At 45.3% G+C, this 19,254-nt stretch overlaps 1 protein-coding gene across 2 annotated transcripts in view; it reads right to left on the bottom strand.

Annotated features, from left to right (window-relative positions):
- Nucleotides 1–19,254, bottom strand: part of GTF2I (general transcription factor IIi) — a 78,915-nt gene that overhangs the window by 58,286 nt on the left and 1,375 nt on the right. For both annotated transcript variants that reach the window (XM_056325469.1, XM_056325464.1), the window contains exons 2-3: nt 10,581–10,686; nt 9,074–9,212 (exon numbers count right to left, since the gene is read on the bottom strand). In XM_056325469.1, coding sequence (XP_056181444.1) covers nt 9,074–9,212; nt 10,581–10,679 — 238 coding nt within the window. In that variant the 5' untranslated portion in view covers nt 10,680–10,686. The remainder of the gene's footprint in view (nt 1–9,073; nt 9,213–10,580; nt 10,687–19,254) is intronic.

Below are 19,254 nucleotides of genomic sequence, written 5' to 3'. Positions count from 1 at the left end.
GCAGCCTAGCTCTAATAAGGTAAAGGTGCGGGAAAGAAAAGGCACCCAGACTGGCACACGACCTACAAGATGCTCCTGACATTCCCATGGAGCCAGAGAGGGACCTAGTGGAAGCAACGGAAGCACCCCTAAGGAAAGCAGGCAGAAAGTGATTGTATAAAACTCTTTAAAAAATAACTTGTGCCTACCTATTTAACAGAAGGTTTGAAAATTCATTGTTCTTTTCCTTTCGAGAACTTGGGAAAAAGGGGTAAACTGACCTGTAAAACAAGGGAAACTGCCAGTAACGTAAAGCTTAAGAAAAACAGATTAACCCACCCCTAATGCCATGAGAAAGGGTTTGCAAAAGAGACCATCAGAAATGCATGGCTAGCCAGGGCTGGCCACCACCCAGTAAAGCCCTTTTCCCAGTCTGGGAAGATGGGGAAAAAAGAAGGGAAGGAGAACAGTAGTATAAAAGAGTATAGCAGGCCACAAGGTAAAGCTAAAAGACGGGAGAGTAATTTCCATGTTTTTCACAAAGATCTAGGTTATTAATGAGGACTGCAGCTAATGAACATGTATTAATATGTGAGAAATATGCAGCACAGGACAGCTCAGAAACTACATTATCTGCATTTCAAAGGGTTAGGCAGAAGGCAACTGTAAGCTGAACGATTTAAGCGAGCTCCAGCAGAGACAGCAATGGCAAACAAAAGCAGCCCTTACAGTGAGAAGGACGGGGATAACTGCTTTGGATTTTATTTTTATTACTTGTAACTGCAAATGTTTGGTGCCCGCTAGGAATGTTATCTTTAAACTAATTCCTAAGCGCGTGATTCATTAGGAATAAACTGATCAAATCTTTAAAGGTAGATGCTTTAACTCACAGCTACATTCTGCAAATACAAAATAGAAAGTGGAACTTAAATCTTGAATCAAAAAAGCTGTTGGGTATTCCAAGAATGAACACAGTTCAGTTCATTTATCAAGCAGTTACAACCACAACACAAAAACTCCCCCAAAAACTAGGGGTGAGGCAGAAACAGATACAAAATATGAACTAGTGCTTCCAATAAACAGAGTACAACATAAACACTTTGACTGGGAAAGCAGAAACCCAGAGTGCTGGAGGCAGTCACAATGTATGTAGCAAAGTGCCTTTCCAGCAGGAATATCTGAAGCTTCATGCTTTTTATTAAATAAACAAAAATATCCCACAAGCTTTAGCAATCAGGGCACTCCAGGCATCTTTGTAGCATCCTGGGGAGATGGAGACCCCCAGAACTAACCCACAGCGCTAAGGTTTTACAGTCAAACAGTGGTCTGGGCACAAATACAGAAGACCATCAGGCACAGAGAGCTGCGGAACAGGAAAGGAGATACACAAGAACAGCAGTTACCATACCCACAGCTCTCCCAAGCAAAAAGGATTATTAAACTGCTCCCTAATCAACTGCAGGCAGAGCCAGCCAGGTTAGCATTAACACCTCACTGAACAGGCACGATGCAACCTGGCTCACGTAATGTAAAACGGACAAGGGAACACTTATGTGATCCCTTCCACTAGCAGGGATGCAAGGTCTTAGCTCTCAAGGGACAGACACAGTAGGAGTGAATACAGCATGTTTGCCAGCATGGTTAGTCTGGGAAATGGCGATGGGCTACAGTCAGCACGGCCAGGAGCAGCTCTCTCTCTCTTCTGGTCTTACAATCTGGAGCAGTACAAGTTACTCCAAGCCATCTGTTGCTAAAAGGGAGGTGAAAACTCAGGAACACAACCCAGAGCCACAGCAGAGTAAGTTCCCATTAAAAGTGACTGGGAAGAGCCTGTTGTAGCAGGTACTCAGACAGAATAAGCATTTAGCAGAGGTAGTTTTTAGAGAGGCCAATCTCTAACAGCTGGAAGGAAATCTGCTGTGGGGAAAAAAAAAAAAAAAAAGAAAAAAAAAAGAGTTCCAGAGTCAGAGGTGTAAACCAGCTCTGGCTTGGCAAGGGGAAACCATCCTGACAGTCACAGCTGTAAAAAGCAACTATTCCAACATCCTTCTTTCCTGCTGTGCACTCCGTGAAGCATACCCATTTTGAGGTGCACTGCAAGACCAAAGCTACATCAAAAATCATAGATCCAGCCCCCCATTTGCATTTAAAATGGGTAACAGATTAGTAATGGCATATATGCAACTCCACAAGTGTTCTGTCAGGATTAATCCTCTGCCTGGCTCTTACAGTCTTCCTTTCATTTACTATCTGCATCTACGATTTGATGACTCCTTTCTCTTCCAAAATACTCTGTAGCTTCAGGAGCAGCGAAAGCCACATAAGTCTCAGCTGGCCACAGAACAGTTTAGGGCCAAAGAAAATGACTGTGGGAAACCAGTTTCCACACCGGCACATCAAAAAGAAGTGGTATTTTTAAACTAGCTGCATTAGTGTCAAGGGATTAGCCTCTGAGCAACATAAAAATGTCAGCTAGTTACAGAATGGTACTTCTCTATAATACCGTAGCACATAATCGAGACAAAGATGATGATTGTCCTTTAGATATTATAAAGGGGACAAACACACACAATCATTAGCAGTTAGATCAAGCCACTAATAACCTCTGTTATTAGAGTAAAACTGAAAATAGATTAGGCTGCTTCCACGCGGGTCAGGGATTCAGTCTGTGCTCAATTTCAAGTCTGAGACATTCCGCTTCAGAGCTGAAAAGCTGACCACCTTGTTCAGATGCTACTCCCGAATTACTACAGGCATGACAAGTAAGATATACAGAATCAGAGGTAATCACAGTTGTAAGGAAGAAGCAAATCAACTGTATTAATACTTCACTTACATCGTTACTGGAGCATCCAAATGGTACCATAGAAGGACTATGGCCTGACTAGCGGTGCAGTACACACCGACGAGCAAGCTGCCAGTGTCAGGGGCTATCTCAGCGATTTAATCAAAGACATTTTTAAGCCCAAGTCCAAAATTAACCCAGAGCTACCAAGTTAATAAAAAGATTCACACTACTGTTGTTTGACTCCCACGTACCATCTCCTAAACACGAGATGCTCTCGGGGGTGCACTACCACAGGTTGTTCAGCGTGCCTTGTAGTGAAAGCGCACAGGCAATACACAGATGGGATTGAACACGTCAATAGCTTCATCCATTAGGAAAATGGAAGCAAGCAGCAAGACGTGCCAACCGAGCTTCAGCACATTAAAATTTATATTTATACTAATTTCACTGAGCTTTTATTAAAAAATACTGGCCATGTATCTCTACATCATGCACTTGGGATATCATCGCCTACAAAGAGAACACAGTTCAAGACAAAAGTACTGATTCATGAGCTATTTCGATGCCTACAGAACTTTGCTCTAGATTTTTAGGTACCTAAGTTGTTTTGTAGATATGGTCCTGTTGCTAGCACTGCTTCTATTATTACTAATATTAGAACTAACTGCACCTGTGGTGATGCAGTGGCGAATATTAATGTTCTTTAAACCTCCATCACAAGAGAAGTATTAACTATCTTATTTTTCAAAATCATATTAAGCCATTTGGAGTGCACGTACATCCCGTCAGCAAGACACAGCACAACACAGATAATGACAGGCACACAAACAATGGAAACTGCTGCTCAGGGCTGTAGTGTCCGTAGGCACTTTTCCATAGGGGATGACTCCAGCCAGCGCCACAAATTCCTCCACAGCAAAGTCCTCATGCAGACAGCAGGCACAGAGCTCGCGTTCACCGCTGGGGAGACCTCTTGAAGCAAGCAAAGCCGTCACTTCTGATCAAAACATACCCAGAGCATGCAGCCTGCCTTCCAGCTGCCCAGGCTCTCAGCACGGTGCACGTGATACCGTGGCACAGCCCCCGTCCCAGGCAGGTGCACTGCATTCCCTGACAGCACTTCTCTTACTGCGGTATTACAGCCAGAGATGCTAAACAGCGCCCTGGGATGTCCGAATAGCTTTGTCCTGTGCAGACATAGTTTAAACATTAACATTTAACGTAAGGAAAAACTATTTCTGTCACTCAGAGAACAGCCAGAGTAAGATTGCACAAGGAGAATCCCTAGAAACAGATCAAAATTCTGCCACTGAAGGGAACACAGAAAGCAAAGACAGAAGCGAGTTGTACCTCTTTGGCATAGCTGGGAAGATGCTGCCTGGAAAGCAAGGTCTAGGCAGTAACAGATTTGCTTTAATCCCACACAGGCATCCTCCAGCCTGTGGGGATGAACAGCGAGGCACAAAGTAGACTGACACTCTCTGGTGTAGGTGTGATGTGCAGATGGACTACTCAGAATCCCATTTACACATTCTTGAAGACCAAAGGATTTCTCTAGTCTTTTCGTGCATTTGAAACCTTCTTGGATATTAAGCAGAAAAGCTCATTCTCCACAGAGAAGAGATCTTGCACAGTGAACCGCAGCTTCTGTGGAAGCCAAAACCTGAAGCGAGGACAGTGACTGCTTAGCTGTAACTACAGCTTTGGAGTAGGAACCTGGAATATACCACAGCAAGACCCTAGACGTGGTGTAACTTTAGCCAGAGTGCTTAAATCTCTCTAGACTACAGGGACAAGGTACTACAAGGCCAGAAATGCCAAATTCAGGTATTCAGATGGAAATTACAGCAGGCCAAAGTAGTCCAACAGTTGCCAGTCCAGTTAGAGACTGTTTCGAGTTTGTTTTGGTTTTTAAACCAGCAAGATCTGGCCTTTCAAGGTCTCTGGTTTTGTTTGCTTTTTCAATCCCCTCTAAACTGCTTAAGCATCAGGTTAGTTATGGAGTCAAAGAGATGGAGCACAATGCCAGAAGAATTGCCCAGAAAACCCAATACATCTATTTGCTCAATGGCTGGAAGGATTCAATGAAACACAAGCCTAGCTGCAGATCTTCAAGCAGGTCCACCATCGCCTAGTCTATGGGAAGAGTCATTTTACTTGCCTGCAGATGATGCGGGATACCCAAAAGGGAGCAGTAATCCACACATCAAAGATACTGAGCAGCCAAAGCTGAGCAATCTTACCCATAAGGTCTTTGGAGCATCGTGTGTCGTTCATTCACCACAGGCAGGAGGAACAGCCGTGCCCAATCAAAGCACTCTGATTCTGAGCATCCTTGATGCTACAAGGAGTTCTTGCAACCTGTGGCTGGATGGACATGGGAGGTACAGGTAAGAAGAGTAAAAGATGCTGGGACAAAGCCTCTAGCAGGACTTGAAGCCAAACTCTGGCCCACACCAAATGCCTTGTTAAGATCAGCGTAGAAACATGAGGCCACCAGAAGGAAAACAAAGGCTCCTAAAAATAAAGGACCTATCATCCAAGATGAACCATCTACCGATGCAAGAGGGCCCCACCTCCAGCAAGCGAGCCCAGAGCCCTGGCACCAAAGGAGGAAAAGCAGCACGACTGGGAGAGCTGACAGAAAGTTGCAGAACAAGCAGCATTAAGCTTCCGTGCAACCTGTATACCGATGGTGCAACAGCTGGTACCAGTGGAAAGGCTAGCAGAGGCAACCAGGATTCTTGTGGAAGAATCAGTTCCTTGGCAGATGTGATGGAACACACAGTGCTGGGTAAATCTCCTCCAAAGTCCAGAGCAGATGACCAAAAAGGTGCTTCTGAGTCAGGAAGCTCCTCCTCCTCTGAAAGTTCACTTCTGACAGGCAGATACAACCTGGAGACGATGAGGCCTCTTCTGTTTTGGTTTTCAGTTGTTTTCTAAACCACCTCCGGCTCCACTCAAACGAGAATGGATTCCACAGAGCTGACACCAAACCTTGACCAAACCTCAAGGGAAACTGCCAAGATGACAAAGATGAATGCACGAAGGGAACAGCATCCTTGAGACTCCCCTGGAATAAATCTCCTGTTCAGGATGGCTGAGAGCCCCCAACTCCACAGCACTGCAGACAGCAAGGAGGTGCTTCATCTTGCAGAGGCCATCCACGAGGAGCCGAGGACCAACAACACGCTTCAGCGGGGAACAACAACTAGAACAAAGAGGTACTGGTAGGGGCAAGAGGCGTATGACTTTGCCTGCTCACAGTGCCCAAGTATCCATGCTTGTCCATGTTCTGAGGATGAGCAGGCACTCACAGAATATACTTTTTTTGTGTACAATACAAACTTACGCAGGCTGAGAATAACTGACACTGTAGGTTACCCAACTTAGACATCAGGCGTACAAGCACATGCAGTCCTACATTGATTGAAAGATACCATTTCACCTTTAAATAGGGCTAACAGCCATCTTAATTAAGCACAATCCTGAAGGATGTATTACCTGACCCTATTTTAATTAACTAACGCCTGTTGACTGGTTCCTCAACACTCACTACGAAACCCATACTAACATTTACAAAAAAGCATCACTATGATTTGTTTCCAATGCCTTTTCCTGAGGTAAGGAGGTACAGGAGATATGCACAGGGCTCCCCCTTCCCCCACAGCCAGGCGCTGGGGAACCCACGTAGGTGAAAGTCGTTATGGCTGAAAGCCACAGGAAACCAAACCCCAGCGCCACTTTCACTTTTTTTGTCAGTCCTATACTGCTAGAAAGCGTACATGCCACTTCCTTCATAAACCTCATATAGCCATTTCATCAATTTAGCCCGCTAAATTATACTCATTACTAAAAATAAGCAGCGGGTTTGAAGCCTGAGCCCTCCAAATTCTGAAAACTCCTCATATTTACTCAAACTATACAAAGGAGCTGTGGAAGAAGTGGAGTAAAGACTGGAGACACATGCTGGCTTGTCACAACAGTCAGGCATAACCAGAGGGATGCTCAGTAATTACACTTCTGCTTCCATACTTAAAGAAAAACAGAGACCCACACAAGCAGAGAGCTAATTCTCAATATTGTCAGCACCACGTGTTCCAGAGACCTGACATCACTGTCTCTGTGATGGTCTTTTTGGGTTTTTTTTGTTTGGTTTTTTTAGTTGTTTTTTTTTTAAATGTTTAGTTCTAATAGCAATGTAAGAATCTTTTGGAAGCCTTTACTAATTGTAAAGGAACAAAAAAGGCCCAGCTCTAACTTATTAAAAACACAGAGAACTGTGGCCTTCCTGGGTTTTTCCAAAACACCTAGTAAAACTGCAACTAACGCTGCCCGTTGCTAACTTTTACATTTAATCAAAGAAATAAGATGTGAGGGCGAAAGGAACTGTTGCCTCCACAGCTCTAAGTTTAGATCAAAAGACATTACACCGTAAACTTTGCCAAGACTTCAAAGTTGTCAAAGGCAGTGATGGAATCAGCACCGCCAGGAATGGGTAATGCTATTATTCCTAGAAAATGGTGTTCTGAAGTCAAGTTTTCTATAATTTTCAATATCTTTGTTTGCAACAGCAGAAAACTACCTCCAGCATCAGGACTCCCCAGAAGGCCCAGGGATATGCACCTAGTGAAACCACGGAAGCAATGGCTGAGGTTAGCTGGCTTCATTCACACGGACCTACACCACAACATTCTGCAAGAAGCACGAGGAGGATGCCGTTTTCAAAGTGAACATTGTTTAATCTCGTTGCCCTAACAGCACAAAAGCACTGCCCAAGAACCACACCTGAGGTGCTTGAACACAAGCATGGATGAGAAGCCGGCGCTTCCCATGGTACAGCACCAGAAATGCAGACCTAGCCAAGGCCACCACGGCCCAAATCCCGCTTTTTTTCAGACTCCCTACCAATAGATGTGCCCAATATACCAAGTCTTCAGTATATCAGGGCCCGTGATACCAGCATACTGGCAATAAACCAAAATACCTAGGACCTCAGGGAAGACTTTTAAGGAGCAAAAACCACCACCACCACAAAAGAAAAAGTAAAAAACTGAACTCCCCCCCACTATTCAGCTAACAGTTTTCATAACTGCCAGTATTAGAAGGCTGCCCCTGTAAAAAAATAAAAAAAATAAGTGATTCATCTTACACTTGATTCCTTAGTGAGGTCGTAATTCTGCATTTTTATATCAGTTATCTGTTGCAGTGCAACACTGCAGTGACTTGCCTTACAGTAAATATACTTCAGTGCACAGAAAGTCACTGTCCGAGCAAGTAGGACAGTGGCAAAAATCCAGAGCCCCACCACAAACAAATGACCTCAGGATAAAACCTCCAGGACAATTTTAGCTAACAGCAAAAGCATTTTTAGGAGAGAATGTTTCTGTTACAGATCCAACATAGTTGCTTTCCAAGTGGTATTTAATTAGTCAAGCCAGAACATTTTACACCTGTTGCTTTTAAACTCTCCCCTTCCCCCCCAACTGATTCTTCTCTCATACCTGCCTCTTGACCTGCATCTTCTCCCTTTCCCTGGGCAGGTAAATGTATATTTCGTTATTGACTAAGCAGTGTCCATCAACAACACTTTACTAAATGAGTACATTAATGCTTCCCCAAAGAGTCACCGAATCTTTGTAACCTAACTCCTAAAAATACAGTCCTGTACTCAATGGGTTATATGAACACAAAAGATCCACTGTTTTACTATTAAAATGAAATCAAACAAAAACCACACCCTAGATGTACTTAAAAGGGTACAGAAGTTATGCAGTTGTAATTTTAAGTCATTATGGTGTAGATACGTATTTCTGTCTACTAAATAACAGTGATATAAAAAAGCGACATACAAAAATAGCATCCTGTCAAAAACATGCATGAAGTGATCTGAAGAACCAGGACCACCTGAGCTGACAGAAGTAGCCCACCACCTGTTTGATTTCCCACTCCATCTTCACGAGCGGGAAAAAAAGACTTGGAGGAGGGGATACAAAGCAAAATTCACATGCACTAGGCAACGCAGGACATGTTGTGAGGGTGGACAGTCTAATGCTTCTTGTTGTACTAGTTTGTCACATTATCTACAAGAAGAAATGAACCTTTCCAGCCACAATTGAAATAACACTCCAAACATGACCACCGTTACTGATCACGTTTATGTTCATTAACAGCTGGTTTTGCCATCGCCAACGTAATTATAGCATGTAGCCATGATACACGGAACTTTGTTCTCCAAAGTTATTACTAGTATGCAATACACATTAAGCAGCTTGTGAAATACAGAAATACAACATTGAAACTTACAGTATTTGACAAAATCCTTCTGAAAATCTTTCCTAGAATTGACAAAGGCTCTTCCTCTCTCAGTTCCAACTACAAACACGTCTGTTTCATATACAGCAATACAGGCAACTTCTGCCTTGGACTTGGCAAGTTCTTTACACTATAAAAAGAAAAACAAGAAGCTTGTATTACCATCGTTAAGAGTACAGTTAATAGAAATGTATGTGGTATCATATAAAACAGTTACTACTTCTGCTGCCAGCATCCACCCTTCCAAAGGTACTGCGAGCAACGTAGCATCAGCCATTAGCAAAGGATAATTTATATATCTGGGGCGCTTTTCATCAGGAATCTTAAAAGCATTGTAGATGCATTAGTGAAATGAAGGCCTCGTCTAGACTCCGAGATCACACTGTTTTTAATTAAAATGATTTATGACATCAATCCACGTGAAATTATCACTTCCCTGTTAAGATAATCATATTGAGCATCTCGCTCCAACTCCCAACTTTCAGCAGAGCGTACAGGGGTTTGGTTCATTCCCAGCATGCCGATCACACGCGTTCTGCTGAGCAAGGCGTGGACTCTGCCTTGCCCTGCCTGCCCTGCTCAGGCTCAGGGCAATTCCTCCGGAGCAGAAACATCGCACCTTCCCTGTGAGCACCTACGTGCGTTCTGCTGGAAGAAACGTCAGGCAAAGGAGTAAGGCAGGAAGCCTGCGGCGCAAGGAGAGAGCAAAGATCTTAAGAAAATTAGTGAGATCATCAAGAAGCGATCACAAAAGGTCAGTTTCTCCTAGGAGCTCAGACAGGAGTTTGCTGCAGCCTATAGACACCAACTGCAGCATGCGGGGGGAAAAGTGACACAAAGCCTTTAGGAATTTAATATACCCATTGGGAAAAAAGGCTGGCAATCAATTATCTTATAACCATCCCATTCAAAGTTTCATTGCTAAAAAGAATTTTTTATCATTTCAGAAAACAATTTTAAAGAACCAAACATTTGACAGTGTCTCAACTTTAATGAAACAAGACAGACAGTTCTACTCACAGCCCTGTTCAACCACACAGTGATTAAATAACTTCTACAAAACAGGTTATATGCCAGCTTTAAAAAAAATGATAACTAATTCCTGAACAAGTTTTGTTGAATTAGCACGGCAGCTGAGGACAAGGCATTAGCCTCAAGACCATTTATTCACTCTATGTTATGGATGACAAAGACCAGAACTCTTGCCTTTCAACCACAGTCTACCTGAGCAATCAACAAATATTTCCCATTCGTTTATTCGACAATTTTTTTTAAAACCACCACCCCAAAACAAGAAACAAGAGATGACTGTTGAAAAGACTGTTAGCATGGCGTTCCATCAGCAAAGAGCCAGACTTACACCTGGTTGCACAGCACACAATAAGGTAAAGATAAAACATTACACCTTCCCTGCTTCCCAGTGGGAAGCAATACGTCGGTGTCATGCTGCACACACCAAGACAGAGTTACGGAGCAGCTGCGTGACTGCTCTACTAACCATTGACTCAAGCGCTGACATGAGGAATGTAACCACCATCCTGTTTTCAGAGGAGCCCTCATTACAGATGGACGATGCTGGTGCAGTAATTTGGGCCATTTTCCTCCTATAAAAGGAAATAAATAAAAAAAACACCTGTTCAGAGACACACAACAGTGCAAGAAAACAAAAACCTCTCTTAAGCAAGCGAAGAAAATAAAAATATTTAAGACCCCCCAACACCCCACCACACACAAGCAACCCAACATACAGGTCAATTATCAGGAAGAAGCGCTTGCTTTTTTGTTCTTTCATGGTTCCTGCCATTCCATCCAAAGCAGGAGGTAAACTTTCCAAAGTTAAAACACTCTGCCACGACTAGACTGCAAGTTGCATGCCTAGAAAGATGCACGTTAACCGATCAGCTGCATTTACATTGATTTTTCCTTCTAAGCATGCCTGCAACTCCAGCAGTCTGGATAAACACAGCAAAACAGACCAGCATTAACATTCAGGGGGAAAAAAAATAGAAAATCATAGATCTGACATAAATATAAGAGCAATCCTTCCTGTAATTATATTATTTTTCATTTATTTTTAATTATATAAGAATTATATAATAATTATCACAAACTAGCTCAAAACCAGCCACCGCCACCCTGCCCTAAACCCACAGCCTCAGACACTACAGCATCAGTAACCACAACGTGACGGGTTTATTCTCCTATTTTTCAGTTGTAGGAGTAACACCAAAGCTAAATAGTCCCAATTAAGGTGCTAAAATTAAAAACTGTATTTCAGCAGTGACACAAGATTTAAACCTATTTTCCGTATGTCATTCAGGACACTTTCAACTTAAGACGTAACTAATAATCTTATTTTATATATATAATATATAAAAAATAAAGGGATTTTTTTTTATGCTTCTGCTGGCAGAGCTGTCCAGACAAGAATGAATATCTTGAGACCCAAGTTCCAGCAGCTGCTAAGAGCGCATTTTTCTATCTGAGTGTTGCAACCTGTTACGTTTACACGTATCTAAAGCAATAACCTGTCTGGAGGAGGAGAGAACCAACCAGTAGAGACTGGAGGAGGAGAGAACCAACCAGTAGAGATGTCACTGTTACCACTCCACACACAAGTCTTGGGGAAAAAAAAAATCACCTCAAAAGTCAAGACAGCTCAGCTAAACGAGACATTTCGCAATGGCTCGATGGGACAGCTTGCTGCTCCTGTAGAACCTGGGCACATGACGTGGCTCCAGTTTTCCAAGGTGATGGGTATCCTCTTGGATGTGCTGACAAGTCAGGGCAGCTGCCTGCGATCATATGTGCCTACACTACAAAAAAATGGCACTGCGTTGTTCTTCTGGTGGATCTACAGCACTTCAGGTAACAAATGGGGGGGGGGGGGGGGGGGGGGGGAAGCAGCTAGGATCACTGCAAGCTCACAATGGACATTCAGCAGCCTTCTGGCTCTCCAGGCACAAGGCCAGCGAGGTTAAAACAGTTTTTCAACTGCGTTCTGGATGCACCAGCAGCAGCACGGCCAGCAGCTGTTTGGGGATGCTGCGATGAGAGGCTGGAAGAGCAGCACCTGCGACACGGAGGAGCAGGCGAACAGGTCCAGCACCTGGGAAAGGAGCTAAACATCAGGAGTGACTATAAAGGGCTAACTGCTGAATAACAGCGATTCCTTCAGTGAACTAAGGGAGGGTCAGCTGTGGATGGGGAGGCAGAGGCTGATGGGGTTAACCTCCAGAGGAAGAGGGGCATCTTGCTTACGGGTTGTGGAATACAGCAGGAAAATGGAGAAGGGGGGGGTTGACCTTGGCTGGATGCCCGGTGCCCACCAAGCTGCTCCATCACTCCTCTCCTCAGCAGAATGGGGTGGGAATAAGATGGAAAACAAACCTTTTGGGTCAAGATAAAGACTTTTGCTATTGCTTCATTAAACCGCCATGTGTGCAAAAAAGCAAAGGAACACAGAAGATGTTATTCTCTACTTCCCATCAGCAGCGATGTTTGACCACTTCCTGGGAAGCAGGGCTCCAGCGTGCGGAGCAGATGCTCCAGAAGGCAAATGTCATAAGTAACAAATGCCCCGCTTCCTCCTCCTTTCTCTTAGCTTTTATATCTGAGCAGACGTTATATGGTATGGAATATCCCGTTGGTCGCTTTGGCTCAGCTGTCCTGGCTGTGCCCCCTCCCAAGACCTTGCCCACCCCCAGCCTACTGGTGTGGGGGGAGGCTGGAGAGGCAGCCTGGATGCTGTGCGAGCGCTGCTCAGTGGGAGCCGAAGCCCTGGTGTGTTACCACCATCTTTCCAACCACCGAGACAAGCACAGCCCTGTGAGGGCTGCTGCGGGGCTCAGCCAGCCCCAGTGCAGGAGATTATGATGAGATGTAAATAAATCAGTCTTCACTGAGCCACGATGTCTTGAAATGCAGTAAGAGTTCTCAAGCTCATCTTTGGAACTCCTTTAGATTTGGGATGCTGACAGTGATTTTAAACATGATAGCTTTTAGACTTTTTAAAATGGTATCTTAACAATCCGATATTAAAGATGAAATAGAACATAACTACACATTTCCCCTCTCTTCCCGGTCTCTGCTCACTGTCTGATGCAGTTGTTCTGCACCAGTTCAACACCTTCCAAGGCAGCAGTGGCACAAACATAGGCACCGACCCCATGCTAGGTGAAAAATCATGCTGTATAAAAACAAGAGTGAATTTATTTTCTATTTTGCAGAAGTACCTGGGTCCTGAAAGCAAAGGAAATCCCAGCCATCATTTGAAGGCTGTGGATGCACAAGCACATCAGAGAAGCACCAGCTCAGGCAGTCTTCCCCCATGCAGAATTGTTCCTGTCCCTGGCAGGTGGTTCCTGACCCACAGGCACACAGTGAATCCAGTCAGGGAGCTTCTCCTCCCCATTCCCTGGACAAGTGCCCCACTGGGCCCGGTCCCAGTTTGGTTCAGTGCACAGCCCAGCAGACAGCCGTCCTGGCTCCGTGGTGAGGACAGCACACCCCAAGTGACCTTGCTGCTGCACATCAAGCCACAGCCTCCGTATCTCAGAATCACACTTGGATCAGGAGCTGGGTTGGGTTATCATGGGTCTACTTTTTTAACAACATTGGAAAGAGTCTTTCCAAACTGTAAAGTCATAATATCTTGTATTTTCAGGATACCCATTCTTTAACCAGTTTGTGTAGTGCCACTTCAGTGCTTCACGTAGATTCTAGAGACACCCTGCTGCACCATGGCAGCACCAAGAGTACTTCTTCCTACCCACTTGACACCAAGTCACACGTGGGGGATTTCTCCCCCCTCCCTGCCATTTTCCCAGTTTCTCCCTTTCCGACAACAGTTTTCTCCACTATCCTTACCCATCCCACTGGGACAGTGTTTATTATTAGGAAGAGTAGGGTATGGTTCAGCAGATCCCATGAACCTGGCTGCTTTTCCAGCCCGTAGGAAGTGCGTGACCCCGCCACTGTCCAACGTAAATCCCCAGTGCAAAGCCTTGGAAAGTGTAACGCCTTACCCATTACCAACCTGCTACACAAGGACAATTTAAAAACCATCCTCTGAACAATTATAAGCCGGCTGCCAGAATATCACTTATGATGTATCTATTAATCTTAATCACATATTGCTAAAAAAGAACTTCCAGATCAGTTAATATTAGTTATAATTACCTATAAATCCTTCAGCTTAACTGTGCCAAGATGAGCCTTTGCCTAAGGCTTGTAGCAACGAACAAAGCTCAGCAAAATACACAGGCAGAGTACTGAGGATGCAGCATTTAGCCATCCCTGCTGTAGTTTAACCCCAGCCGGCAGCTCAGCCCCACACAGCCGCTTGCCCACCCCCCAAAGTGGGATGGGGGAAAGAATCAGGAGGGCGTAAAGTCAAAAAACCTGTGGACTGAGATAGAGAAGAAAAGCCGTGCTCACAGGCAAAGCAAACCACGGAATTCATTCACCACGTCCCATGGGCAGGCAGGTGCGCAGCCATCTCCAGGAGAGCAGGGCTCCATCACCTGTAACGGTGACTTGGGAAGAGAAATGCCATCGCGCCCAACATCCCCCTCCTTCCTCCTGCTTCCCCCAGCTTTATATGCCGAGCATGACGCCATATGGTGTGGGATAACCCCTGGGTCAGTCGGGGTCAGCTGTCCCGGCCATGTCCCCTCCCAGCTCCTGGTGGCCCCCAGCCGGCTCGCTGGTGGGGTGGGGTGAGGAGCAGAAGGGCCCCCACACTGTGCAGGCGCTGCTCAGCAATAATGAAAACATCCCTGCGTTATCAACGCTGCTGCCAGCACAAATCCCAAACACAGCCCCATACTGGCTACTGTGATGAAAATTAACTCCATCCCAGCCAAAACCAGTGTACTGCGTCATGAGAAGGTCACCTTCATACAGAGCTAAAAATCCCCCTGGATGTTCCTTTCACAAGGAGAAAAACAAAGACCAAAACTAGCAGCTTTTCAGGATGCCAAATCAAACCAACATGTATCTTACTCCACATGTTTCTGGCTGGCTTCTACTTTGAAGAACCTAAAAATAGAAACACTGAAGGCAAGAGAGAACAAAACAAGACACAGTTCCTTTCCATCCTCCCTTTACTCACCGAGGGGCAGACCCACCAGCCTTGGTAAACCCAACAGGAACAGATACGCTCCCTAGGACTTGCTTGTTAGACACACAAAAAGCAAAAGTAAGAAAATAATTAAGCTTGATGAAAAAAGACAGGTACCGAAGCACAGAAAGAACCCATATGGAAAATTAGGGGGTAAATAAAAATGAAGGAATATGCATTTCTGCATAGTCTTAATAAGCAATATCACACATTTTTACCTTTTTACCAGATGTAAAGCAAGTGGGTATTCCCAAAATAGGACATCTATTCATTGTCTGCTCTCCGGACGGAATTCTCTCCAGAAAAGCAGCTGTGAATGCCAAAGCATACTTCTCTCCACTAACCCCTCACCAAGCGTAACAAACACTAAAACAAATCTTGCCACGCTGATAGAAAAGAACGTTCCTGCAGTACAGCTGGACACGAATTTGCGTGAGCCCATCCTTACACGCCACTGAAGATGTGCTGCTCCCTATGGGACAGAAGTCCAGCTCCTGCTCGATGCCCACGGGCCACTTCTGTTACCTGGGGAAAACCAGTTATTCTAGCGGAGGAAAAAAGCACGCGTTTCATTATGAAGCTGGAACAAGAAGAAACCTAAGAAAATATATCATTAAAAAAAAAAAAAAAAATCTCATGAAGCCAGACTGCTTCTTGGCTGTTGCAGCTTTCACCCCTTGGCTTCTCTGCCTTCTGAGCCAAGGCACAATTTCAGCATATTTAACTCTGCCCCAATATTGGCCTTCTGACAAAGGGCAGAAGCTGGTTCCTTCCAAACTGTCCAGATTAATACTCACAAGCTGTTAAGTGCAAATGAATCTTTTTAAACAGATCTTGGTTAAAAATCTGTCATCATCTTCTTCCTACAATTTAGTTCAGCGATCCCACGCTTCAGAGGAAATGAAGTCTGACGGTCCTCAGCTAAGGCAGCACAGAAACTCTGTTGGGATGCAAACCTACCACTGCCGGCATTCCTGATTTTCTGTAACCCATCCACCCTAGCCACGGTGCACACAGGGTTAGGAGACTGCCACCTGCATCCTCCAGTGTTCGTTCGCAGCTGACATACGCCATCCCGTTATTCCTTGTTAAGACATGTCACTGATCATCTTAAAATTATACAAATAACTCTATAAGCAACAATTTTCTGCTCCTTCCAGCCACTAGACTGCTCACACGTAGCCGAAACACAAGAAGCTTAAGAGCAAGGGTGCTCCGGCTGCGCGGCATCCCTACCTTCAGATACACACAACGATTTTTGGAAAGGAAATATTTTCAACAGGCACAACCCAAGAGAAACAGAAGCAAAGGATCCGGGAGCGCCTTCACAAAAGCATTGCCGGTTCTTCACCATCTGCATCTGGCACGTGTAGATTATGAATCAAATTGGATGAGCAACATCCCCGTTAGCTCTGTGAAGGACCAGGCTGCCGTGAACCACACGGAGTGCCGCAGTGCCGTCCCACACCAGGCAGGAGCAGCTCCAGACAGTCCCAGCCAGCTCAACCCAAAGCGAAGAGGCAGAGGCAGGTCTGGCAGCGCTTCACTCTGCTCACAGCCTACACCGCAAACGAGAAGGCAAAGCTTCCCAGCATCAGGAACAGGAAGGAGAGACAACACGGAGCTACCGGAGGGCATTTAGTCAACCCAAACCCATCGGGGTTTCTCTCTTCTGGTTTACTGCCAGCTCCTCCAGACAGGAGGTGGCTCCCTTGGAGGTACACAGCTGGGCACATCTGCCAGAGCCATGTCACGTACACAGGCATGTCAGCCCCTAGCCGAGACTGAACCCAGGCTACTAACCCCCTGCTAAAAATGAATAAAAGTGACTCTCAAGGACAGCAGAGCAGCCCTGAAGAAGCCTCGTAAGGTCCCGGGGAGGCTCTGCCCCTCTCCCCCCACACATACTCCCTGAAGCACCCCTGCTGTCTTCCATGCCAGCCTCAGCCACAGCAGCAGGGTGGCCGACTCCAGAAATGCATGCAGCACCATTAAAGTCAACCTTCATTTTCCTTTGCTCACTAAAAAACCTGTTTATCTCCCCAACCTCGAGCTGCAGCACCTTCTAGCCCCAGCCACCAGGAACAGAGGGGTGGCACTCGCTGGTTTCATACCCTGGTGAGCACACCCGTGCCGTTCATCCCTGGCACCACCACGGTGCAGCACAGTGGCCATGGCACACGGCAGCTGGGACTTTCACTGCCACCATGTCAATCCCACTCCCATCACAGGGATTTAACTGGCAGCAGCAGAATCAACAAGACTCAGTACGGAATGTTTGGCTTACCCCAACAAACCCCACCAGTAGAGCACCACATCCCTCTCTAATTAACAGAATTTGCAAAATCACGCCACTCGGAAATACCATCTCGCTGGAAATCAACACGCCGCCCCACACCCCCACTGCAGTGCTCACCGATTTAAGCTTGCCTTCCCCCCCCGCCCCTCCCAGGGCAGCTGAGCAGGTCTGCGACCACAGGCAGTCGGGGAGGAGAAGGGCACTAACGAACCAAGGTCGGAGGGAACACGGTGTGCCCAGTGCACCCAGCACACCCAGCCAGCACAGCCACTCCAAACCAGCAGCGTCTTGCTGCGGGCAGGGGGAAGCATGGTTCATGACACAGCTGTGAGACCCCCCCTTCACAACCAGCAATAATTAATCCCCATTTTTCTAGGTACTTTTATGATACTCAGCACTGCATGATGACTTAAGTCAGCCTAGATGGCAACTACCTCCACTGCTTCTAAGAACCATTAAGAAAGTAAACCAAGATTCCAGCGACTTATTTTAAAAGCACCTCTGATTCCTCTCATTCCACATTCCACGTAATGTTTGCAAAGGGATATTTAAATCTGATTTTCACCATTTCTAAAGATTCCTATAGACCACAAAATCTTAGATAAAACGAAAATGTGGTATCTATATACCTCACAAGGCAACTATATAAAAGCGAACGTAATTAAGAAACCATCAGTGTAAAAGTCCCTTTCTGTACTCAAGACAGACCTGGGGAACAACTCACTTAGCTTTTGAGTACACAGCATCCTCCTGCAGCACGTAGGCATTCGTAAATTATGGTGAAATCATGTAAACAAAATTAAATATTAATCACAGCAGTCCTGACCACCTGATAACTTCTGTCTTTACCAGCATAATTATATTTACTTAGTCAACATGATCATCGAATAACAATGACTTTAGTTCTGTGTGTCCATCAACACTTACTCATAATATTTGAGAAGTGAATTAGTCTAAACTCTTTTGGTATTTATTTAATTATAAGAAAATTGGTGCCGGCGCCTTTTCCAGAGCGACAAATTGATGTCCTCCCTAGCACGAGCTGCTCCTTTGGATTTCCGTGCCATACCGCTAGAGTCACAGGAAACACAAGGGCAAACAAAACAGTTCCGCTGGCATCCCCACAGGGAGCTAAAGTCACACTAGGTACCCCTCTGTGGTTTAACACCTTGGAAAAAATTTAAAAAAAAAAAAATATAATCACCCCATCAATTTATGTTAGGTGGTACTCGAGGCGCATCCCTTTGCTGCCCAGCACCAGCATCTCGTGGCACTGATTGCCCCATCACTCCTCAGCAGCACCCGGCCCTTCGCTTAAGTCACCTCCTTCCCTCCGCGTTTTCCTCCCTTTAGTCCCATTATAGTAATTAATTTAGTCTTTAACCAAACGGGCCAGCACACCCATTTCCACAGCACTGGGTACAGGTGTTCCTCCTGGGATTGAAGCGTTTATGCCCATCCCATCAGAAGTCACTCTCCTCCCAGGATCGGAGCCCAGAGATAAAAGCTAATTCCACCAGCAAGCGTTTGGGAACGTGTCATTTTTTGTTGGAAAACTGACAAATTCATCGGTTTTCCAAAAGAAGACCAGTTTCAGCCAAACTCCTGGGAAAAAGTTCCCATGCCCTGATGGACAAGGGACCCCGGCAGCCTCTCACCGGGCTGTACAATGGACAACCCTTCATGCCATCTGGTCTACCTCATGCATTTAAAAGAAAAAAAATATATTCAAATGTTAAGAAAAAAATA

This window comes from Falco biarmicus, chromosome 1, assembly GCF_023638135.1.
Source record: "Falco biarmicus isolate bFalBia1 chromosome 1, bFalBia1.pri, whole genome shotgun sequence".
Classification (NCBI taxonomy): Eukaryota; Metazoa; Chordata; class Aves; order Falconiformes; family Falconidae; genus Falco; species Falco biarmicus.
The sequence above is the reverse complement of the archived record's forward strand: the minus strand, read 5'-3'. Positions and strand labels throughout refer to the sequence as shown.